Below are 26403 nucleotides of genomic sequence, written 5' to 3'. Positions count from 1 at the left end.
ATTTGACTAGGAAAATGATAGTTAACAAAGGTTAACAGGCAGAATGGAGGGTTGATAAAAAGTCATGTGTTATCATTCAGGGCCTTTCCAGTTTTAAATACCATGATGAGTCTGCCAGCAGTGCACTTTAGACTGTTCAAGACTTCTAGGTCTGGATGTGTGGTACACGGCTATAATCCTCTACTTAGAGAATGTCAAACAAAAGAATAGTGACTCTTGATTTAATAAATGGGTAGATGTCTATCATGCCTGCTTGTCATCCAAACAATCCAGGTAGTGTGACTTTGCATTAGCATAAGATAAAATTCCAAAGATCAACACCATGAAGGTCACCTCACCACAGGAGCCTGAAGAAAAGCTGCCTGCAATGTCTCCATGCTCTCACCTTTCCTGGTGAACAAAAATGTAACGTTTGAAAATGTGGAGATGAATGGGTGACCCCATACCCCAACCAGGGGCCATTCACTCATCTCCAAAATTTTAACTCAGAATGGCTCCTGTCTAAAGGAAATATGGTGACAAAGTATGGAGCAGAGACAGAAGGAAAGGCTAACAAGAGACTGACCCACCTGGGTGGGTAATCTATCCCATATACAGACACCAAACCCAGACAATATTACAGACACCAAGAAGTGCTTGTTGACAGGAGCCTGTTATAGCTGTCTCCTGAGAGGCTTTGCCAGAGCCTAACAAATACAGAGGTGGATGCTCACAGCCAACCATTGGACTGAGCATAGGGTCCCCAGTAGAGGAGTTAGAGAAAAGACTGAAGGAGCTGAAGGGGTTTGCAACTCCATAGGAAGAACAACAATATCAATCAATCAGCCCCCCCCCCCCATAGCTCCTAAGGACAAAATCACCAAAGAGTACACATGGAGGGACCAAGGCTCCAGCAGTGTATGTAGCAGAGGATGGCATTGTCAGACATCAAAAGGAGGAGAGGCCTTTGGTCCTGTGAAGGCTCGATTGATGCCCCAGTGTAAGGGAATGCCAGGGCAGTGAGGTTGCATTGGGTGGGTAGGGGGGCACCCTCATAGAAGCAGGGGGAGGGGGATGGGATAGGGGGCTTCCGTAGGACAAGCTGGGAAAGGGGATAACGTTTGAAATGTAAATACATAAAATACCCAATAAAAACAAAAGAAATGTAACATTTTCAGTCTCTATCCTGGAGGACCACTGATAAAGAGTGCGTGAGCATGTGAGTGTGCCTGTTTGTGCATGTGTGCATGCATGTGTGTGTTGTGTGTATGTGTGGGTATGTGTATGTGTGTGCTCATGTGTCTGTGTGTGCATGTATCCATGCGTGTATGCCTGTGTGTGTGCATACATGCATGTGCTTGTGTGAATGCTAAACCTCACTCTTGTTCTTCTAATTGAAAAGATAGATTGTTAGCTTCTGGTGTTTTAAATAAATGTACTTGCACAGGTAACGAGAAATGAGACAGCTATATTCCTACTTCATCGATGACTTATGGTCCCTGTATTCTAGGATGGAAATAGACATACAATTCAGAGGCTGTGGAGCATGGTTTGGTATCTTTGCTTCTTAAGTAGGCAAATGAAATACATTTTCCACCTCTTAAAATATTTTATTATCATTTCCAGAAAGAAAAAAATCTATGTGCTATTTGATGCTCATGTGGTGACATAATTTAAAACAAATGAAATCAAACACAATTTCACTTCAGCATGAAAAATGGACAGTGTATCTGAAGCTCTGATACACAGCTCTGAGTTCTGCAAAGGGCAGTAATATGTTTCTTATGATTTATGCTGGAGAAGAAAAGAAAGCTATTTAGCAACTGATCAAAGAAAATTATCTGAAGAAAATAGAACAGAAATATTGTACATGGAGAGTAGAAGCAGTTGAGAGGAAGTCTTTGTCAACAGAGCAACTGATCATGGTTGTCTACCTTTTCTGAAAATCAACCAGGCTTGTTTAAAATAAGAACAATACTTTCCTTATGCCCCACCAAAACCAACATAAGCTTCCACAACTAAAATTAACAAAAGAATTTTGTTTGTAACACAGCATCAGAGACAGAGTCCTCTGAGGCAGAAAGCAGGGGATATTTAGTTTTGGGGACACCTTTCCCTGATCTTGGTATTAAAATGTCAAAGTAGACACACGTTAAATTGATTTAATCTTTGCTAAAATGCTGAATACAATATATTCTCAATGAAAAACTTATGCAAAATTCATATAGGTACTACATAGTTTCTGAGTTTAATATTTTTGCTTTTTTTTTTGAGACAGGGTTTCTCTGTGTAGCCTTGGCTGTCCTGGAACTCACTCTGTAGACCAGGCTGGCCTTGAACTCAGAAATCCACCTGCCTCTGCCTCCCAAGTGCTGGGATTAAAGGTGTGCGCCACCACCGCCGGCTTTTTTTTTTTTTTTTGCTTATTTTTATAAATATGGTTTCTTTGTGAGTTAAATGGAAACCCACACACACTTGTGTACCAACCTGTGGTATAAGTCATTGGTAATTACCTTTGCTGTCTGCTCTTTTCCCTCAGCATAGGGCTCTGGCATGCCAGATAGTTAGTTATGAGCCCTGTGTCTTAATCTCTTTCCCCCAACCCCTGCCCACATGCACATGCGTGCATGCATACACACACACACACACACACACACACATGCACACACGCACATACACAGATATACACATAAACAAACAAACACACATGCATACACACACACACATGCACATACACACATATACACATATACACATGAACACACAGACACACACACAGACACACACACACACACACACACACACACACACACACACACACACATACACGCACGCATGCATGCACACATACCCTGCCCTCAACCTAGACCTGTGCTAAGCTTTCTCATTCCCTTGTCTCAGGCTGGCCAGTATTACTGAAGTTGCTGTGCTGGGTAGGAATTCTTAGCTCCTGCTTTGTGTTATGGAGTCTCTAACCTCAGCTCTGCTCAGTGTTTGCTATAGACCATTGTTATGCTGTCTCTGTGCCCTACAGTATCTCAGTGCTTTGTTCTCAGAGCCCAGAACTCTCTATAGTGTCAATGGACAAAGATGCACAGACTTCCATCGTCTTTACCCATCTGCTCATGCTTAGCATCTACCAGTGATTCAAGCAACACACTCACCAAAATATGCTGACTGCTGAGTGTCCTTTGTGAACTGCCTATCAAACATTTCAAATATTACACAAGACTTCATCTTTCCAGATAAAATGGATAATACCCATTGTATCACTCTGTGCTCCATGGACCAGTTGAAATTATATTGAGCCACTGAATGTTCCTGGAAATGAAATGCTACTTAATTATGTATTTTACAAAATGTTTATGCATTCTACATCTCAGATTTCTTAAAATTCGTATGCCTCTGAGTGTATGTGCACAAAAGATAAATATAAATCCAAGTTTATATATTTAAGAAAGTGCAATGAAAAGCAATGTTATATTTATAGTATGAATTATATCATGACTGGAGTCACAGAATTAATGGATTTTTGGATATAGGATACCTTTAAAATTGTTTTATTTCTTTGTTTTAGGTGTGAGAATATATTTGGTATAAATCTATCTACTTTTGCATCATTCTGTTTTTTAGCTTTCATCCTTCATCAGGGCAGGAGAAGCAAGGCATCCTATATCCTGGGCAGGAAGTATTACCCACGAAAGGGCAGTGCTCGGGTTCAGTTTTGTGTGTCTTCAGTCAGAGGAAGACTCTACTCTGGGGTCAGTAATGAGCAGTCCCAAACCTGCCATGTTTAATTTGCCATTTCAAAGTTATCCATACAGTTTACTTATGTATCCTCCAGAGCATGGAGACTGTGTTCCTTATGGGATAGACTGCAGTATAATTTGAACACATCAAGGCGAGTATCAGACTTACAGAGCTGTGAGTGATGAACACTTAACACAGCGAACTCCTTCGAAGGTTGAGAGCAGCTTTGCGGAGGACATCACTGAAGATCAATACTATTAAATCACACATTTTCCCATTGTTTGACTTCCCAAATCCCAGGCAGAGACCCTATTGATTTTATTTGACAGTTTTCCCCCTACTGTTTGTTTCTTGTGCTTTCTCTAGCCAGTGGGTGTTGATCAAAGAGTGACTTTTATCTTACTTTGCAGAAACTGTTCAGCCCAGAGCTGCTTCAGTGGCTGTCACTCAGTGGAGGCGACAGGCCTCCTGGGCAAATGTGCAAGCTCTCAGCTCCTTCTCCAAGAAAAAAAATCCTTCCTCACTCATAAGTGGCTACATAAATTGGCTCAGAACAGCTCTGTTCCTAGACAGAGGACCAGAGACACATTTTATCTATCAATAGAAAAATAAAATCATGGATGTATCCCTTCAGAATTATATAATAAAATTTATCTATGACAGGGATGGAGAAAACTTGAAGGATATTAAATACCATTATGATAACAGGAGAATATGAAGTCTCAGAGTCAGTGAACTTGAGAGACTTGTTCATTATCATTTGGTTTGCTAGTTAAGCTGAACTTAGCAATATAAAATAATCTTGACTTATCTAATAGTTTTGTTGTATAATACACAGGGATGCAGATCTTTGCTGGAATTTATAAAATACTGTGGCAATTCTAGTCATCCAAATATTGGCTTTGTCGGATGCAGCAAGAGTTCAAGTAATTCATAAAACCTAGAAGGAAACACCCTGAAAGCAGGGGTATGGTCTTTTTTGTTATCTGTAAGTCAGGTCAACAAACTATTTTTACAAATATAGGAGAGACAATATCTTTGGATTTGGAGGTCCCTGATTCCCTGTGTGTTACACAACCTGCTGCAGCAGCCAGAACCATATAGAGACCAGGGATTTGGTAGCTTCAGGCAGTGAAACTATAAATAAGGCAGGCAGGGGAAGGAATTTTTTTCACAGACAACATCCTTGATGCACAAAGAGATATACAATTTCTGTTTTACCAGATAGCTAGATCAACAAGATGAAGATAATCATCTGATGTCCATGGACACTCCTGTTTTGCTTCAAATTATCTAAATGCATGCCTATCTCCCTTAGCCTGACTGTACCCTTTGTTCTGAAATGTCACAAACAAATGGAGAAATTTTGTTTAATTTGTTAATTTTGTTTCTTTGTTCAGTAATATGAGGGATTCATCACTCTCTCTCTCTTCCTCTCTCTCTCTATGTATATGTATACATATATGTATATATTTATATATATGCATATATATACTTCCAGATCTATAAATCAAATGCCATCAAATTCATCATTGATGCATCCTCTGAGATGCCCAAGCACCAGGATTCAACAAGACAGCTGTCTAGACAGGGCACATGCTGCCTTTACTGCCATTCTGATGTGAACATCAATTCATGCTATGAAGTCCAAAAGCAGAGATTCTTATGTTTGGATAAAGTTATCAGCCTATTAAAACCCAACACTATTCATCTGTACTTTCGCATAGACATTGACTCACATTCTATAAGTTCTTTAACTGTGGCTAACAGTTTGAGCTTGGGATCCACCAGAGTTGAGTATGCATCCTGACAAACAAAGATAGCTGCTGCCCTTAGAAAAATTATGTGCTAAAAGCCTCAGGTTCTTTAGCCCAGAAACAAATAATATCATCTATTTTACAGGTATATTTGAAGTTCAAAAAATGAATACAAATTGCCTGGGGAAGTACTTACCAAAAGTTTGGTAAAGTAGACTACTCTTGATTCTACATTTCTTGGTGGAAGTTGGGGAAGATCAAGAAATGAATTATAAAAGTCAACAAATGTGCTTTCTGGTTTTATCTCTCAGTCACTGACTATGAAGGAAGCAGTGTGAAAAGTAGGGATCTTAAACCCCAGCAGAAATGAAGCTGGGCTCTCAAAGTGGCAGTGGTGAGTATCTGCGGTTAAGTCTCTGGAAGGGTTTACTCAGGTCTGAATTCTTGGTATGAAAGGACTAGGATAGTCTTTACCACAGTTACAGGGCCACGCCCTCCCCTTCAACCACCGCTCCAGGACTCTTTGACCTCTAGATTAGCCTCTGCTCTGGGATGCTAACACCTGCCTCTAACTAGGAACCTTATTTCGCCCTTTGTTTCTAGAATTTGCCACAGCTGTATCTTCAGTATCACCTTTTTTGTAGTACATTTCAAATCTGCGAATGCTTGGAGATATAAATAAAATAAAAATGTTTCAATAATGAGTGTGAAAACCCATCTTCAAGAAAGCTGACGTTGAAGGACAATCTCAATTGCATCGTAATCCTGCTTAATGTTTAGTCTAGACACCATGATTAAAGATGATTATGTCAGGGCCTTAACAAGCTCAACATGTGTCCTTCAATTTTGTGGGTTTTTACAAATTACACTCTATTCAACCCCCTCACATCTGATTACCTCCATCTGTAGGAAGGAATCTCAGAGAGCACAATTCATAAACTGAAGCCCAGTAAGGGTTGAGATAGTATTCTGTTACTAAACTACCCATGTCAGAGTTTCATGTCACCTTTACATTTTCAGTTGTCATATACATAAACCTGGCAGTTCATGGAGGAAAACATCTGGACTTTCAACATGACTTTAAAGGTGGAACAGAGGCACCAGATATACATTCCAAACTTACCTTTCTTTAGGTATAAGAGCAAATTGTATTTGGCTGAGAATTTGTCTTAGAGTAAGCAAGTCTGCTTGTAACTGCACATATGCATTCTCAGAGGTGTGAGGACAGCTGAAGACATTTCCCCTGGGTATCTAACTATAGTGGTTAGCTTTCTTCCTTTTTCTAGTTAGAATTCTGCAAAGTTCAGGAGAAGTGATGCCTGCATCAAGGGGCATATACAAGTAAAAGGTCTTGTCTTTAGAAGACTGCACCTCCAATCACAGATGGGTGGAAAGTCATCTGAGCAGGATACTTGACAGGTGAGACCCAGTGACACTCCAGGGAGATGAGTTGGGAGCAAAGATGCACTTTATTGAGAATGGAGCAGGGACCTGGAAATATGGTTCTGTGAACAACAACCCTTACAGAGGAACCGGTTCAGTTCCCATACCTCATAGTGTGGCTTTACAACCTTTGATTACTCCAGTCCAGGGAACCTGAGGCCCTAATAAACTCAGTGGCTCAATAAGCAGGACTTGGGGTGGATACTTTTCTGTTGTCTGTACTCAGTGCCCTATCTGGTGTGAACATACATGTTCTCATCTTCCCAGAAAAACTCATAAAGCAACAAGTTTAGAACACTCAAACATTTTTCCTGCCTCAAACAATTACAAATGTGACTGTCAACCAACACCATATATAGCATGTTTCATACACCAACTACCCACCCTAAATCTTGAAGGTCAGTTAAAATATAATCCCTCAGAGTTGCCTTGTTTAGGGTCTTTATTCAATGTGTTGGTATCTCTTTTATATTGTCTGCATCTTAAACATTGTAAATTGTTTGAACACAGTAGGTGGTTTTTATTCTTAGCATTGTGCTCCTGTACACATGATCTATTATGTGAGGCATGTGTCCAGTAAATGGCTTTTGGGGAAAGTAGATGTTGTCTACATGTCTATAACATAATTCCTGTATGCTGATTTGATTCTATATACTTGAGCTGTCTTTGTCACAAAACCTGAAAATTAGATTGAGATCTTTGTGCTTTATTTGTATTGGGATGAAATTAACTCTCCCTACTTTTCAATGTATCAGAGGCATCTGAAAACAATTTTCACAAGCAACAGAGTTACCAATCACTCCTGACAGCTCAGGAATTGTCTGGAAGGAGGTGGTTGGTTCGTGGCTAGCAGACCACATTAGTCATCACAGCCCTTCTTTCCTTATGTCTAAATATTCTGCCATCTAAGAATTTACTTTGAAATTTTTCAGATTGTTCTACCTATCATATATATATATATATATATATATATATATATATGTGTGTGTGTGTGTGTGTGTTCATATATATATACATATATATATGTGTGTGTGTGTGTGTGTGTGTGTTGGTTTTTCGAGACAGGGTTTCTCTGTGTAGCCTTGGCTGTCCTGGAACTCACTCTGTACACCAGGCTGGCCTTGAACTCAGAAATCTGCCTGCCTCTGCCTCCCAAGTGCTGGGATTAAAGGCATGTGCCATTACTGCCCAGCAGCCTATCATATTTTAATACAGTAATCTGCTGGGTAACTACAGAATATAGGTTTATGCGTTAAATATGTAGAACTGCTTCTACATATTTAAATCAAAACAGTGCCCCAAATATGTATCAGGCCTGCACTGAGTTATAAGCAGAGGTCTGAAAAAGCATTTTATTTTTCAGCTGAGTGATTAAAAGCCATAATTATCCATGAACATGCTACGAAGGAGAAACTGAAAAGGATTCCATGAGATGCCTCCTCGCAGAGGCTGTTGCTGGATGGTTTTTCCTTCCCCAGTATTTTCTTTTTTTTGCCCTGGGATTGAATTGAACTTTCTTCTCAGGCCAATCTTCCCAGACAACTTCTCTTTTGAGAGCTCTGGAGATGCATTGCAGTAATACATCGTCCGGATGACAATGTTATGATGCTGTCTGGGAAGGCTCCATCTTCAGAGCTTCAATTCAGACTGGAGATAAGCCCTGACACCAGACTGCATTCAAGCCTGCTCCAGGAAGAAATGTTTAAAGATGGCACTGAGACAATGTATGGAGCAGAGACTGAAGGAAGGACAATCCAGAGACTGTCCCACCTGGGAATCCTTCCCATATTCAATCACCAAACCCAGACACTATTATGGATGCCAGCAAGTGCTGGCTGACAGGAGCCTGATATAGCTGTCTCCTGAGAGGCTTTGCCAGTGCCCTACTAATACAGAAGTAGAGGCTCACAGCCATCCATTGGACTGAGCACAGGGTCCCCAATGAAGAAGCTAGAGAAAGGACCCACAGAACCACAGCCCCTTAGGAGGAACAACAATATGAACTATCTAGTACCCTCAGACCTCCCAGAGACTAAACCACCAACCAAAGAGTGCACATGGTGGGACTCATGGCTCCAGCCGTATATGTAGCAGAGGATAGCCTAGTCAGTCATCAATGGGAGGGAGAGGCCCTTGGTCCTGTGAAGGTTCTATGTCCCAGTGTAGGGGAATGCCAGGGCCAGGAAGAGAGAGAGGGTTGGTTGGTGAGCAGGGGGAGGGAGGAGGGAAGAGGGATTTTTTTTTCTGGAGGGGAAACCAGGAAAGGGTTTCATTTGAAATTTAAATAAAGGAAATAGCTAATAGCTAAAAAAAGACAGCACTGAAAGCAAGGGTAGAAACTCCAGAAAAGAGAATATTTTTAACAGATTCTATGGTCCTCTGCACCACACCACCAAGACCAGTTTTCAAGACTTCAATGTGACATGTTACTGATTGGTAAATTTATAAAGGAGTCTTCTCTACAAACTCCTGAGGCTTGTGATGAAATGCAGCTGCAGTTACACACACACACACACACACACACACACACACACATGACTACCCACTACCATCCCCATTCAGCGTACCTACTCACCCACACCATCTCCATCCACCCTACTCTCCACCCTCACCCTCTCACCCATCTCCACATACCCACCCCACACTTATTTCTATATACACACAGACACATATACACACACCAGGTATAAGAAATATCCACATACCCACCCACACTTATTTCTACATACTCACAGACATATACACATACACCAGGTATAAGAAATCTAGAATTTTAAGTCATAGTATCTCAAGCAGGATTTACATACAAACGTTCTGTGCAGCCAGTGTGGTGTTTTAACTTGCTGGCCTGGTCAAATCATTCTCTTTCCCACTTCACAAAACATTTCATCTTGTTGGGAGATGTTTCACTAATTTTAATCCTTGTGAGAAAAAAATTTCACTTTGGAACAATTGCACAGAAGGTGGGGAAAGCTGTTTTATGGCAGAGAATGCTCTTTGTAACATCCCTGCATGTTTTAGCTGAAATTGTACTGCGTAAGTGAACTAGTGTCCAATAATCTACAGATAGTGATGAGGCAGATTTGTGCCATGCCCTTGCATTGACTTCTGCTTGTGGTGTCTGTACCATTTATCCATACCAGCTGTGTCTAGGATGCTCAGGGATTTCTTTTGTCATTAATTTATAGACTTTTGCCAATTTTCTACAATACAGAATGTAGATGGGAAAATATTGTCAATAAAAATGAAAACAAAACCAAAGCCCAAACAAACCACCCTCTGTGCCCCTCTTCCAGACTATCATTTCTGGTCTTTTTTTCTCTTTGTTCACAAGCTGTTGGACTCTGAGTGATTAATTTAGACTTTTACTTCAGGAAGTGACTCTGGGCCTTGACCAGTAAACATTCTGACCTCTAATTTCTACTTAGAAAGACAAAAGTCTGGATACTACCTCACCAGCGTCTAAATGAAACTGCAACTTCACACTGATCACAGAAGAGCACAAAGATCATTGTCTTTATTGCTCCTCAAGCAGCATTAAGGGAAAATGAAATATAAGAGAAGTGTTAACAATAAGAGTTAATATCAGAGATTCTTAGTTGTCTCTATTTTATTTATGTTGCAGTGGTAAAAAAAATACCAAAAAGCAGCAACTTAGAGAAAGAGGCGAGTAGTTGCAGCTTACAATGCCAGGTTGAAATCCATCATGGTGGGAAATTCAAGGCAGGGACTCCAGACAGCTGCTCATATCCCATCTTCACTCAATAGCAGAGTGAAATAAATTCATGCAAGGTTGCTTGTACTCAGATTTATTTCTTGCTTTCTCTACTTGTATACCTTTCAGGGCTTCCTCCCTAGGGAATGGTGCTGCCCACGATAGGCTTGGTCTTCCTACACCAAGTAACATAACCACCCATCAGCCAACCTCATATAGACACTCATTTGTTGAGATTCTCTCACTAAATGAGTCTGGGCTGCATCAGGTTGGCAATGATAATAAGATTTAACAAGTTAATTCTTGTTTAGACATGTACCTGCCTATGGCCTACACACATAGTTACTAATGCATATATCACATCAGACTATTGGTGAGAAGACTAGAAAATGCTTAATTCTCTAATGTAAATTTACTATAATCTTGTTTTCCAATCCCAGACATAGAGGGGAGACATCACCTCTGATGTCTCATACTTTTCGTTACCCTGCCTCTTTCAGATGTGCAAGAAATCAAGTTCCACAAGAAGAGAAGAAAAGAAAATAAGAAAATGAAAGAACAGAAATGAATCTTTTGTAAGATGCTCGATTGGTTTGTTTTTTTATTTCATGTGGATAAGCACTTTTCTCTGAGAATGGGGGATTATTTTTATATCAATTCATTGTATCATCAGGCCCATTGTTTGGTTTTATATATGTGTTAAAATACTAAAATTTTCTTGCTTTCTATATTCAAATAGCAGACATTAACAGTTCTGAATACAAACAACTAACAATAACTAGAGGGAAGTAGCAGAGACTTTGCACACTGAGGAAGTTAAAATTATAAAGCAAGTCTCAGAACAAAGAGGTAATTCTAACTGCATCTATGAATTATTGGTGTGCAATCTTATGGTAAAAGTTTAACTTGGCATCATTATGTAGATTCATTCTTTATATAATTATCCATTATGCAAAGCCATTATGGAAATCCATAGAAGCCGCACATCCAGGGCTACTCCACAATGGAGCTGGAGCCATAAACTGCAATCTGAAGATCTAGTGTTGTTGAATTATCGTCAGCATAAATTGTTAGTTTTACTAATTTTTTTTCCTTTCCAACATCAAAGAGCAAAGTGCAGTGTCAGGATTGCAAACCTGAAATGGTGTTTAGAGGACAGGCTGCAGCTCTCCAGAAGCACAGAGCTCCATAAAGTGCAGAACAGCTCTGCATGGTGCCAATGTAGGAGTTAAGAAACATTAATGGGAACTAACACTTCTGGTTTGTATCTGTGGTGACTTAAAATAATTTCACAATTATTTTAAACAATAGAGTCCCACAGTGCCTCTGTTTTTTAAGGGATAACTTTCAGTTTTTAGGTCTTCCTTTTTTCTGATAGCTAGTAATTAACTCTTTCTGTGTTTGGGTTTTATATTGTACACATTTGGAAGCTGATGTGGGACAAACTCGAAATGATATTTAGTGTGCAAGTGCTCTCTGAGGTGGGAGTCAACAAACCTTTTCTTTGTTCTTTTTAAAGACTTATTATTATTTTTTTATACAATGGGTGGATGTGTATTTTTTGTGAGTGTGTTGGCTGCAGTATCCACAGAGGCCAAAGTGCTGGATTACCTGGTAGTTGTGATCTGCCTGACTTAGTGCTGGGAACAAAACTTAGAACCCCCTCAAGGACAGGACAGTTCCTTATGTGCTGAGCCATCCATCTCTCTGCCCAACAATCTTTTCTTAAAGGCTCCGACAGTAAAGTGCTCAAGATTCCCCAGTGTTCTACATCACCTCAGCAGACACACAGTAGTCACAGCCATCAGGAGGGCAACGAGCTACATCTTAACAAGAGGAAGGGAGCAGAGGACAGGATAAGAGAACCACCATTTCACACAAACTGGACTTCAATAATGCTTTATCCAGAAACTGCTCTCAAGAGTCCTTCAGCCTCTCAGCTTACAAAACTCACCAGAGTTTCACCTGATAGTTATTTTTTTTTTAATTTAACTTACCCTGTTCTCGAGCAACACTAATGATAACATAGCTGTTCAATTTTTAAAAGTTCTGTATATCACTACAAAGGATTCCCAGACATTTCCCTAAGGTTCTTCTTCTAAGTCTCTCTGAACAGTAAATAATGATTGGACTTTGTTCACGAAATGCAGTGTACTTTCCTAACTGAAGCTACACCGAGGAATGAAGATCAACATCAAAGTATTCTCAGACAAATAAGACTAAATGAATTCATCCTCAACTGACCCTTCAGAAAGTAATGGCTGTAAGCAGTCTTCCATATGGACCTATCAATAAAGAACATTAAGCATTGAGAAAAGCGAAAAAACGTTATCACTAAAATGTTAAGTAGATAACAAAATTTTTCCCTTCTCTTGAGCTTTCAAAGTTTGATATGGAGTAAAAGTGAAGGTTTTTCACTTTTTCATGAAAAGTGAAGCACTTTTTCATGATAGAGCAGGTTTTTGTGGGTGTAGAGGAAATATCTGAAAGAAGTATATTTTAAGTATCGCAACATAAGTGCAATGTGGGTTCTACTCTTGATTGATCAGCCACAGAGCATGTGTTTTAGATTTCCAAACCAATTTATAGAGGTAGTACCAAAAAGACATACAAAAGACATTGCCATAAGGTGCAAATCTAAGAAAGGAAGGTAAAATAAAACATAGGGAAAAAGAGCTAAGAAACTGAAAACAATCTAAGTCAAACAGAAATAAGCTGTAACAAGTCAATAATTTATCTAAATGTCAGTTGTCTAAATTCACCAATCAAAATTCAATAACTGACAGAGTACTCTCAAAGATAACTCATACTGGTTTAACTATTATGATGGCTACTTTTATGTCAACTTGACACAAGCTACAGCTATTTGAAAGGAGAGAATCTCAATTGAGAAAATGCCAGCTGTATGATATTTTCTAAATTAGTGACTAAACAGGGAGGGGCCAGCCCATTGTGGAGGGGCAATCCTTGGGCTGGTAGTCCTGGATTCTACAAGAAAGCATGGGGAGCAAGCCAGTAAATACCACCCCCTATATCTGTGCACCTGCTCCTGCTATGAGGTTTGAGTTCCTATCTTGACTTCCTTCAGTGATGAACAATGATGAGAAACATAAGCCAAATAAAACCTTTCCTCCCCAAGTTGCTTTAGTCATGGTATTTCATCACAGCAATAAGTAACCCTAACTAGGTCAACTCTATGCTGTCTGCAAGAGACTAATTCAAAATACCATGCACAGACTGAAAAATATAACGAGAAAAAATAGATACAATTCTCATAGATTTATTTTTATATGAAAGAACTGATAAAGATGCAAATATTCTGTAATATATGGTTAAAACCAAACCTGGAGGTCATGATTTGGCTGGACAGGTTGCTAAGCACACTGTTAGCACCTTCCTTGCCAGCACCAGGATTACAGCTGCATGGATTACAGCTCTGTACCACTACATATGACTTTATGTGAGTTCAGGAGACCCCAACCTACATCCTCATGTTTGTTCAGCAAGCATTTTACTCACTGACCCTCTTCCCAGAATTCAAAGCAATTCTCGAATTTGCAATCTCATTTGGGTGAAGCTATATGAATCACACCCAAGTGTTACCCACTAGCTTCTCGATTCTATGGAGCTGAAGGGAAGCTCTGTGGGGCCCAGACCACAAACACATTTCAGGAGTCCATTAGCTGTCAATCCCACAGAATGCTTCCTCCAGTCATGACCTCTGTCTGCTGCTCTGAACTATTTCATTGGCTACTGTGAATCAGGTGCAAGCATCACCAACAGTTTATATTTGAGGCGTGAAGAAACTCATTAGTGTTGTTTAGAGGAGAAGCTGATTCTCAGGACCAGTGTTAGTGAAATCACAGTGCACAATCTTGAGCTCCGTGTGGCATGTGCATGGCAAGATGCTTGAATTACTAGAAAACATACAGAAACCTCAGAGCTTATATTGAAAATTTTGAGAAACGCTTGAAAACTCTCCAGGAATGAAGGGCTTAGCCAAAGACTGGAAAGAGTCATGTTCCACATAAGTCAACATCAAAGTGTCTCCAGGGTTAGTAATTGCTTTCTCATATTTTCTTTGAATTCACATAACAGTTTTTCTGGTAATTCTACAAATGCTTCACACACACACACACACACACACACACACACACACACACACACACCTAGATCCTCTTTATGGCTGTTCTATAAAATGAACAGTTTTCTTCCTTTTTTCCTTCCCTAATCCCACCCTATCTCTCTCTTTCCCTGTTTTCTTTCTTCTTTCTCTTTTCTCTATCTCTCTCTTCTGTTCTTCCTTCCTTCTTCATCCATTTCTTCCTTCTCTTTCTTTTTCCTTTATCTTTAGTTTATTTTTTACTGGAGGAAAAAGTCAGTGTTGGTTTGGGTTGCCTTCCCCCTGCTCTTCCTCTCTCAATCTCCTTGACTTCTAATCTCACTTAAGTCCTTCCCTTCCTTATCCAGTGCTCTTTTCATCCTTTGTCCTAGAGTAATTTACAGTCCTGTGTTGTACTAGAACTTCAGAGAAAATCATCTGGACAGCTCGTCTTTTGATTACTTTACCACAGCAGATCAATGGTGTTCCATGTTTATCCTGTCAGTTGGAGTTAAGTGGTTGAATCCAGAGTTTCACCAGGACATATGCCACAACAGCCCTGTTCTTTGTGATGCCATGCCACACAGATATGCTCAGAATTAGGGAACCACATCTTATAAGGTCATAGACTGACAGACACATCCATTAACGGCTAAGTTAAAAACAATTTGAACATCTAAAGGATTAAAAAGTAATGAATTACAAACAAACATAAACATTTTTCAAAAAATGGCTAATCCACCAAAAATATTTTAGTAAATAAATAAGAAATGGGTAACATGAGTTTCATGCTTACAGCACACTATAGGGACTGACAGGTATAGTTATGAGAGTTACTGGGGCTACAAATGAGGCATCAGTTCTACCAGGACAGGAGAGTATGGAAGATAAAGGATTCACAATGATGTCATCAAGGAAGACTGACAAAAGAAGACAATGACCTGTTCCGTTGTGAACTCGCTCCTTGCTGCTTATTGGAAGTATGGGGGGAAAGAAGGAAGGAAGGAACCATAGAGTGTAGAAATCAATTAGCACTCTGATTAGGAAATTAAAATTAAAGCCCTCAGTGAGGGAGAGATAGATCTCATGTGCCTCTGAAAGGAACCCTTGAAAAATGGCACAATCTTGTTAATTTCTGGTGGCTGAAGCTATCCCATAGTCAGGAGGAAATAGGATATAACTCTGAAGTACAAACATTCTGGTTTTGTTTGTTTGTTTGTTTTGATTGTTTGTTTTTGTTTTTTCAAAGAAAGAGAACATTGTTGAAACTGTCAGACGCAAACAAACTCCAAAGAATCTGCCTCTAAAGAGGAGGGTACTAACATCAACGTGGAGCTAAAAATAATGTGTGGTCCTGACTCCTTCTGTGTTTGAAGAAAACATTTGCTCCAGAGCACAGTGCTGTACCAGGGGCAAAATACAGCCTGGGTTCAGTGACAGATGCAAGGTTCAGTGTTAAAAGTTCCTGGTGCTGAATAGCCTTGAAACTCACTATGTAGACCAGACTAGCTTTGATCTCATAGACATCCTACGCTTCAGCCTCCCAATTGTTGGAAATATAGGCATGCACCACCACATAAGGCTTGAAGTAAAGACCCTCGAGATTTTGTAAATTATTATTAATACACAGTGAAATATCTAGATATAAAGAAAATCAAGACATATTCTCAGATTATCTTATGAAAAAATACAGAAGCCTCGACTTCATGATAGTTCTGTATGGGAGGTTTGAGTACGCTATGTTGCAGAAATGATACAGGGAAATTATGGATGAATGTGGATCTTTCTCTAAGCTTAAGATATGTGGTGTACATTTTCATGGGACAGGTTCAGAGCAACTATATTGCTGAACTATGATGTTGGCTTCACTAAGTGGACCTGGATGTATGATGTTCTCTTTCTATGTTAGGTAGAACATGATGTAACCTCCTCAGAGTTTGTAAGTTAGCATTTTGTTAACTTGACACAAGCTACTTCATGTATTAAAAGGAAATGCCAGTTGCCCCCTCAGATTTGTCTGTAGGCATGTGTATGGGGCATTGTCATTAATGGTGATTGATATGGAAAGGCCCAGCCCACTGTAAGTGGTATACCCATGAGCAGGTGCTCCTGGGGTATATAAGAGAACAGACTAAGATGGGGAGCAATCCAGTAAGCAATGTTCTTCCATGTTATTTGCTTCAGTTCCTGCCTCCAGGTTCTTGACTTGAGTTTATGACCTGACTTTCCTCAGCTGGAATTGTGATCTGAAAAAACCCCTTCCTCTCTATGTTGCTTTTGGTGATGGTGCTTATCACAGTAAAAGAAAGCAAATTAGGACATAGGTTAAGTAGCTTTCAGAGAAATAAACCATGGTTTAAGAGAGTTAAGAAATTCATTGATCGGCAATCTCAGTGAAGCATGCAGCACATGCAAGAAGTATGAAGTAAGACCCTCCTCTCCTTCCAGTGATACTTGGGATATGACCATGTCAGGGCTTTGCATGTCTGTAAAATAAGGATGATCTAGGGTAAGCTACCATCCTGTGACTTGCTAGGAGCTCCTCAAGTGATCATAGATGAGGCACAAAAAACTGGTCAAGAAAACAAAGCAAGTACTTGTTAACAGAACCCAGCCATGGCTTCTACTGAGAGCACTAGACCTCTTCAGGTACTGACAACTATTTCAGATAAATATTCTTCTATTACATAGCAAAAGGGATCATCAGATAGCACAGGACATTGATGTTTCTCAGGTAAAAAAGGAATCCAGTAAGTGAAATTCACAATTTTGCTTTCAAGTATAAATATATAAGTTAATAGAATTATCAGGTGTGTTTTATGAGGCAGCGTTTGAATGTAGACCTTGAACACATTATAATTTGAAATTTCTGAAAATATTCTGAGTCCAGCTATTCACAGATAATTATTAATGTTTATGCTAATTTTACTCATTTTCTTGTTACAGCAGGATTGGAAAAATAAATCTGTGCAGCAGTTTAAATTATAAACCCAATCTGTCTTCCTTCAACTTGTGATGCTATCTGCTATCTTTATTCTAATAACTTCAGTAACTGGCATTCTTGTTATTTAATTAAACTAAAATATATCTAAGCATTTAAAAAAGGCTAATGTGCAGGCAAGCAAGCACAGTAAAATGGGAGTGTTAAGTCCAAAATATTAATCTAAAATTATATGTAGATAGAAATTATGTGCTTCATTCTTACAAAAGTGATAGTGCCTTCAGATTTAATCCTCAGAGAGATGATTAAGAATCATTCGTACATTTGAATATCACCTTATAGTTCTCAAGGCACATTCACATCTATTATCTCCCTCAGGATGCTTAGCTAGAAAAAGAATTCTGGTCACCTGAGATGGAAGGAATAAATACAAGACATCTACTGCACAGTGCACCATGTACTGGTATTGTCACATCTTGCTCTTGATAATGCAGAGAGGATGGGTGCTAGGGCTCCTGTGCTGAAAACAGTGGCAGTGGCTTATTAGTTACCTAGTTCTAACTACTTGAGAATGTGTATGCTTCGAGCCATCACATACCTGATAAATACACATGACTCTGCTAATCTAAAAATATGACTAGAGAGCATAGTTACCCAATTTTGGAAAGTAGGAACCCTTGAAGATAGCAGAGAGTCACACAAGGAGTGGATGAACCCAAAAATAAGTATTTCAGCATAGCAACATGTATATCCGATGCTAGGTCTCAGTCTGTGTCACTTATGGCCTGTAGAGAGCCTGACATAAGTTGGATATTCACATATCAGTTCTGTGATTTTTGCCAAGGTTCTGGAAAGTGAGGTGTTGGCCATTAACAATACAATAAATTTCAGAACTGTTACAGGAGCACAATGCAAACTGCATATGTGTGCAATGCTGGTATATTGATTTTGTCTCTCCCATTAATAGCAATACTTAGCATACAGTGTGGGTGAGTCTCATTAGATCCACTGCACAAATAAGGCAACTGGAAGACACTTAAGGATGAGTGATATTAAATAAAGCATTAGCAGATGAAGAAGATGCTCCAAGTGTGCTCTTTCTACACCTACATAAAATGTTCCCCTCTGATTTTATTAACAGCAGTTTCATTGTTCGATCCAGCTTTGTTGAAGTTTTTCTCCCAAAAATAAATGGAAAACAACTTAAATAAAATTTTACTAATCTGAAAAAGTGGTAGGATCCTAGACAATGAAATAATACTTTTACTTTCAAGAAATGCTTAAAGGTACAGAGGGAGAACTTCTATTTATTTTAATATATTTATTTGGGATGGGGCTCTATGCACAGGTGTCTGTATCGGTGCATGCATCACTGTACACTGTACACCTGCCTCTGCAGGTATGTGCACCAGTATGCACTCTGTGTCCAGATCACAGGTGCCTCTGCAGGTGTGTGAACCACAGTGCACACTAAGCCCAAAGGCGGACTTTGAGTCCTGCTCAGTCCCTGTCTCATCCACTCCTTTGACACAGGGTCTTTTATAAATCTAAGGTCAGGCCAGGGGTCTGCATGCCCAGAGTTCCTACTGTTAGTCCAGAATCATACACTGAACATAAGCTTTGGCATTATAAATGCAGACACTGCAGACACTGGTCTGTTTGCTTGACAATTGTCACTAATTTGTGAAAATGGACTTCAAGTCATCTGGAAGATGTGCACAACATAGAAGCCATGAGTACTTAGGAACATACCACAGATCACATGTCACCAGCTATGTGATCAGAACCCTTGTTAGGGGAATTTAATTCTAACACCTAAGTCTTTGATTCTGCACAGCAGCTTTAAGTCACACCTAGCAATATACAATTTGTATAATTCCATTTTCTCCCGATTACCTCAGCAGTACATGCTGGCTATCAATATGTGAATGTGGTTGAATAAGTCACTCATACATTTAAATGAACAGTTTATCCCCTTTATTAATAATTCCACCTGAGCCTTTTCTATTGATTTATAATTGCCCAAAATATTAAAATGAAAATAATCTTGCGTAGGAATCAAGAGACCGTCTTACTGGTAGCTTGGGCTGTTCGTTCCTTCAGTTTTATTGAGCTATGCTGTGCTAGGCATAACCTCATGAGAAAGGAGTCAATTGAAGGGGTTCACTCACATTCTCACCCAGCAGTGATGGAGGGTAAACACTCACCTGATGGGGAGATGTGCCTCCAGGAAATGGCGGGCTCTGGCTTCCCAGTGGCCAAACAAGTAAGGGTGACATTGGTTCCTTCATTGATGGTCATGTCATTTGAGATGTCGTATATTTTGGGGGGAACTGAAAAGACAAAAAACACTGTGGTGAGGCTCAATATCTATAAGACTTGTTGAAACACCCTTGAGTGTTGCAAGTCCATGACATGCTAACAGAGAGGTTTGCTGATAGCCATACTTCAGTTCTACGATCTTGTCTCCTGCAAAGCTCTGTAGAAACTCAAGACCTCTGATAAGCTTTTGGCCCATTGGTTAGATTTATATTGATAGTAAGTGCTTGAATGTGAGTATAATATTTAATAATAAAGTTTTAATACCAACTATATTTGTACTGTGAATAAGTAGCATCATTGCCATGAGTGGGCTCTGCTTTGAAGATAGTTAATAGCAGACCCATTGTGCCTGCCTGCTGACTTCTGTGCTTCATGGAAAAGTGTGGGGATGAAAAGGAGGATTGATTTAATGTCAAAGAAGTACATGCTGCTTCCATTTCATGCTGAAGACAATGGAACTGGGCATGCTTGGAGTTAGGGTTCTAGGGAGCAGAGGTGGTTTAGTGCAGACTGTGCTGGTAATAGGAAGAACTCCCTGAAGCAGATCACATCACTGCTCACCTGCCTGCCATGCTCTTGAACATGGTGGCTTTATAAGGGTGATGGGGAAGCACACTGGGAACTTCCTGGGAAGCTTGGGAAGACAGTGATGCCTCAGAGTCTTCACTGAAACAGAGAGGCAGCAACTGGATGGGTACTCTATGGACACAATTTGAATAAATGAACCAGCACAAGCTGAGACGTGAGAAAGGAACCTGGCATCAATGTTTCTGTTCTACTTGGCTGGTGTGAAGCACATGTGTGACACTGGAGCCCACCTTCAAAAGTTTTCTCAAACATCATCATTCTGGAAGTGATGTCATCACTCTGGCAATGATGTCATCACTTTGAAAATGATGTCATCACTCTGACAATGATTTCACAACTTAGTGATATTTTCAATTTGACAATGGTGTCATCACTTTAATGATGTACACAGCTGGCATGGGGCAGTCTATCCTTGACTTTTAAAACTTGCAGTATTTTGATGATGCCAGCCAAATCTAAGTAAAAGGGAATTAGTCATTTTGACAGATGAAAAAACTGACCTTTCCTAAATGGTCATTTGAAGTATTCCATTTGGTTTGTATTTTTTGATATTACTTTAAAATCCAGTAGCTAAACACTACAATTTGATAAGAAGTTACCCATATTCTTTTATATTACCTTTGAACATTATTCATAGAACCAAAGCTCTAACACAAGAAAATCAAGCTGATTCATTTTAAACATAAGGCATTGGTTCACATGGCTGAGTAAGAGAATGTTTGCTGAGTGCATACCATGTGAGTGCATATAAATGATACCATTTAATTAGCATTTTAAATACATTACCATCAAGTTCTTCACTTAGCTCTTCACAGGCAAATAATGACAACAATAGTTCTAAACAGAGTATTCTTTTTAGTTTAACAGAAATGGACCCTAACATTCTAGAAGGATAGAGAGACATTTTGTGTTTATCTGGTGAACAATAATGAAATTACAGATCTTAAAAAATATCACGAAGAAGCTATCTCAATCTCTAATGAGCTTGTACAAGCAGGAGGACTTGAGTTTGAGCCTCCACACCCATTTGGAATGCCAGGCACAGTGAGGATGCATATCTCTAACAGCAATGCTGAGGAGCAGGAGAGAAGAGGCTCCACAGGGTTTGCTGGCCAATGCAGCAATGCAGCTCAATTGTGAACTACAGCTACTCTGAGAGGCCCTGAGTCACATATAAGATGGAGAGGGAGGGAGAAGGGTACATGACATCAACCACTGGCCATCATACACACACACACACACACACACACACACACACACACACACACACACACAGAGAGAGAGAGAGAGACAGAGAGGGAGACAGAGACAGAGAGATGTGCAAAAGAATACACACAAACATATGCACATACACAAACAAGCACACATATATAAAACACATATACACAATATTGAATATGTAGAGCGATTAGAATTAGGCATAAGTCTGCTAAAGTGTGAGATACTTGTATATAATATACATATACATACTACATATAGGCATAAAATGCTAATATATGATACAGAAAATGTTAGATAATATCATTCAGAGTTTTAGTCAACCATGGATAATTTCTTTTACAAAGTCAAATGTATTAAATGATTCAACATTGGGCATAGGTATGTGTATTTAATGAAAATGCCGCCATCATGTAAAAATCATGCACTCTTGTCCTTTACAGTGGTCCTTTTGTCAACCCATCTGAGCCTATGTCCATCTGCTCCTCAGGTGTTCAGCAGTACATGGATTTCATATTAAGCTTTAGTATTTGAGTAAATGGGAAGCAACCTACTGTCCTAGCTATTTGACTGGACATTTCACAGCTAGATTTTAGTGGTGAGGGATACCGTGAACTTCAGAGATAGTGATCACCTCCCACTATGTGTTACAGAGAAGAAACATCTGGAAATGGTACTAATAAGGGAAGGCTCTCTGACTGAGTTTTTTCCCCAGGATGCATCAGAAACACAGGTGACACCCTTCTGCATTGTTATTTGTGGAGGTAAAAACACGTGAACCTGGGCTGGCAAGATGGCTCAGCGGGTAAGAGCACTGACTGCTCTTCCGAAGGTCCTGAGTTCGGATTCCATAACAAAATGGTGGCTCACAACCATCGGTGATGAGATCTGATGCCCTCTTCTGGCGTGTCTGAAGTCAGCTACAGTGTATTAAGCCAGAGTGAGCACTGGAGCGAGCGGGGCCTTAGCAAGCAGAGGTCCTGAGTTCAATTCCCAGCAGCCACATGATGGCTCACGGCCATCTGAACAGCTACAGTGTACTCATACACACAAAATAAATAAATAAATTAAAAAAAAACCATGTGAACCTTGCTAAATATTCAAGATCACTGCATGTTAAGCTTACAAGGCCTCCAGTTTCTACCAATTACTGTGGAAAGAATCATTCTAGACCTACAGAAAATGCAGGCAGTTTAAAAGATGATCCTCATCCCCAAAACATTTCAAGAAGAGAGCAGTGGGCAGGGGGGCAGAGAATTAACTAAGAGATGCTGCTCCAAATCCCTTTCCACACCTTTGCTTGATGCTGGTTTTTAGAAATCAAGTGCATAACCAGCTCATGCACTGCATGCAAGGGAAGAAAGTCTCCATCCCTGTCCACAGACAGGGATGTGTGGATAGTGGGTCAAATGAGTGCAAGTCATCATGGTCATCTCTGAGAGAAAAATAAGATGTGTACTGAGAAGGGTTCAGATCTTCACAGGTGCACCAGCCAAGGTTGGGGGATAGGACGGCAGTGAGGGCCCCACCTACAGCACAAAAAGAGAAGAAATAAGCACCTCTGAGGCCCAGCCATAGGACCTGACTCCTCTAGAAGCTTGAATGTCTCAGTGATAGAGGCCCCGGGTGGGAGGAATCTCAAGCATTCAGAGTGTTTGTGTGGCTCATAGTTAACTCAGTATTCTAAGTGTTTTCCTAGTGCCACATAAAGAGAGGAATTAAAAATAAGCACCTTAGCATTCTGTATATGTGCTATTTTCTGTTAGAATTTTATTTAGCTTTGATTTTTGGTTCTCACTTATTTTAGAATATTATTATTCATTCTCTGTGGATATTTTACAGTGCATGTCCCCATCCTACCTAATTCAAACCCCCAAGTAGTTTCCTAAAGATTCACTTAGTCTATTAATTATTTTTTAATTATACAAATCGCTATAGGTTTTAAGAAGGATCTTGGCTTGTTATTGTCACTGTTTGTGTACTTATGATCTGGAACACAGAAATAAAGGCACAATTTATTCTTCCAAATGTGAACCAAGTGAGCACAGTGAAGAAGGAGTGTGTGTGTGTGTGTGTGTGTGTGTGTGTATCTAGTATGTGTGGGGATCGTGTATCACGAAATGACTAAGCCATGTGGAGTTGAGAGGGCAACTGTGGGAGTCAGTTCTCTACTTCCTACATGCAAGATTGAACTCAAGTCATTAGACTGAAGCTTGTATCTTTTTCCTTCCCTTAGGCCCAAAGTTAATTATTTTTTTAAAACCCACATCCATTTAAATTGATCTAATCCATCTTTGTTGCCATGTTGTTTGTGATCCAGAAACTCAGTTGCTCATATGCACCCCTCCTTCATCCATGCATTGGCCCTTGGATGAGTCATGTTTATGTACATCTCTGGATTTAGATTCTCTAAAAGTGATTTACTTCCTCTTGTTGGTTTCGTTTCACCAAAAAATGAGTCAGTCTGACCTGCCGCCATCTGAACCATCTATCAGCATCCTTAGCAGGCCATTCAGTACGATAGAGATGCCCAGCATGCATATCCCAACTGGGAGGTAACATGCTTCACACAGAGACATTTTGGGCTGTTTGTGTTGGATTTGTGACTAGTTGATTGCTTTTTCATGTAATATGCACATTTCATATTTTCTCTCTTGGTTGTTTGATGCAGGGCCCTTTTTTGTGACTATATATACAAGGTATATTATTCATCTTCCTTGTCTCTCTTATGCCACTCTTAACACCCTTCCCAAACAGTCCTCTCATACTTCTGTGTCCTTTTAGTGACTAGTTGAGTTTAACTAGGGTGCTTATATAAACATGGCTATGCAACTTCTTGATTGGACACAGACTTTTCACCTATTCAGTCTGTACTCTGACAGCAGCTTGTGTCTGCTGATAAATGAATAAAATTTTCTCTTTTTTTTGTAATAGCCAACCTTCATAGATTTAGCACAAATTGCCTCCACAAATTCATTGTGTATTATGGAAACAGATCATTGCTGATTTGAGAAACCCACATGAAGCAACTCATCTTTGCATTAGTAGAGTGTTTGAGGATGACCTTACAAGCCTATACAGATGCCTTCTGGAAGGAACAAATGAAATGGTTTGCTCTGATCCAAGGTTGTATGGTATGTGAAGCTGAGTTGAACATGATACTGAAAACTCTCACTGAACACATGAGAAGGAAATTTTGAATGTTGGAATGTCCTGGGAACCTCTGGGTTCTGCCTGTAATTCCAGACAACTGGGGCAAAGTCAATGCTGTGAGGATCCACAAGGTCACAGATCTCCACACCACTTCATTGAAGGATTATGGCATCCCAAGTCAAAAAACTACAGATTATCCAGAGGCACTGTTCAGAATTTCCAGCAACCACCCTATCTCTGGCCTAAAACCGCTCCTGCTGTTATCCCTTTGAACAGCCAGGGAAGTATTTCACAGAAAACATGATTTACCTACTGGTCCTCTTAGGACACTGGCTCTTTTCCAAAATCCTCAGTGTCCAGGTCTCAACGCTCCTACTGGAATTGGCCCAAAAGCACCTTCTCTTTCCTTCTAACGTACTCACCAGAATGAATAAGAAATGAAAACACAAGTGGTTTTACCTTTTTACATCATAATTGATATCAATCTCTCCAGCATTATGTCTTCTACCCTCAAATCTAGTCATATGAACAGTGACATGAATTACTGAGAGGACTTTTGAGCCACTGACACGATAGACCCCGCTGAGTGCATGCTCTTTTCTACATGTCTCTACCCTTCTCAGATCCACACAGTGGCGTAGGAACTCCAAAGCTTATGAGGTTAGGAGGTACTTCAGGAGTCATTTGGCCACGAGTGTGATGAGGACCACTATTTAAGAGAGACTCCTTGTATCTATAGCCTTATGCTCTGAGAGGATGTCACCTATGAGGAAGGGGTCTTTTCTACCACATGTGTTAGCACCTTTGGCCTTCTGAGTGTTGCAGGATATTGTATAACACTGTGAATCCCAAAATTTTATTATTTACTGAGAAACTTGTTTATAGTTGAGGTGTGGTTCAATCCTAATACATACCTTTAATAAAAGAGTTTTGTTTATTGTGAACAGGATTAAATAAAGTCTTCCATAGGTCAAGAGGTTGATGTTTAGTGAACATAAGAAAAAAAAAACCATAGAGACTAAGAGGAAGTCAGGAGGGTAGAGAGTCACACAGGAAGCAACCATAGAGACTAAGAGGAAGTCAGGAGGGCAGAGAGTCACACAGGAAGCAGAAGGGAGGGACATTCAGCTTGAGGTTCTTTTTCTTGAGATGACATGGAGAAGAGACGCTTTGGCGGTGGGCGTTGGCTGTGGAGGTAAATCAGCAAGCTGGTTTGCCTGACTCTGAGCTAGCATGGTTTCACCCCAGCATCTGTCTGCTGAGTCTTCTTTGGTAAAACTGAAAGACTGAGATTTTGCTAAAAATAATATCTGAGCCTCTAGAACAAGGAAAGATAAATTTCTACCACTTACAAGTGACTCTGCTCTTTGTTGATGCCACCAGTATTCCTTTATTTGGTTTTATTTTTGTTTATATATATATATATATATATATA

General features: G+C 39.8%; 1 protein-coding gene and 1 long non-coding RNA gene across 3 annotated transcripts in view; one reads left to right on the top strand and one right to left on the bottom strand.

Annotated features, from left to right (window-relative positions):
- Nucleotides 1-26403, bottom strand: part of Negr1 (neuronal growth regulator 1) — a 746019-nt gene that overhangs the window by 281936 nt on the left and 437680 nt on the right. For both annotated transcript variants that reach the window (XM_031375955.1, XM_031375956.1), the window contains exon 3: nt 19895-20020. In XM_031375955.1, the coding sequence (XP_031231815.1) occupies nt 19895-20020 (126 nt within the window). The remainder of the gene's footprint in view (nt 1-19894; nt 20021-26403) is intronic.
- Nucleotides 26069-26403, top strand: part of LOC116093983 — a 2881-nt gene continuing 2546 nt past the window's right edge. Inside the window, exon 1 of the long non-coding RNA XR_004119914.1 lies at nt 26069-26163. This is a non-coding gene — a long non-coding RNA (uncharacterized LOC116093983). The remainder of the gene's footprint in view (nt 26164-26403) is intronic.

The sequence above is a fragment of the Mastomys coucha genome, unplaced genomic scaffold (genome assembly GCF_008632895.1).
Source record: "Mastomys coucha isolate ucsf_1 unplaced genomic scaffold, UCSF_Mcou_1 pScaffold16, whole genome shotgun sequence".
Lineage (NCBI taxonomy): Eukaryota > Metazoa > Chordata > Mammalia > Rodentia > Muridae > Mastomys > Mastomys coucha.
The sequence above is the reverse complement of the archived record's forward strand: the minus strand, read 5'-3'. Positions and strand labels throughout refer to the sequence as shown.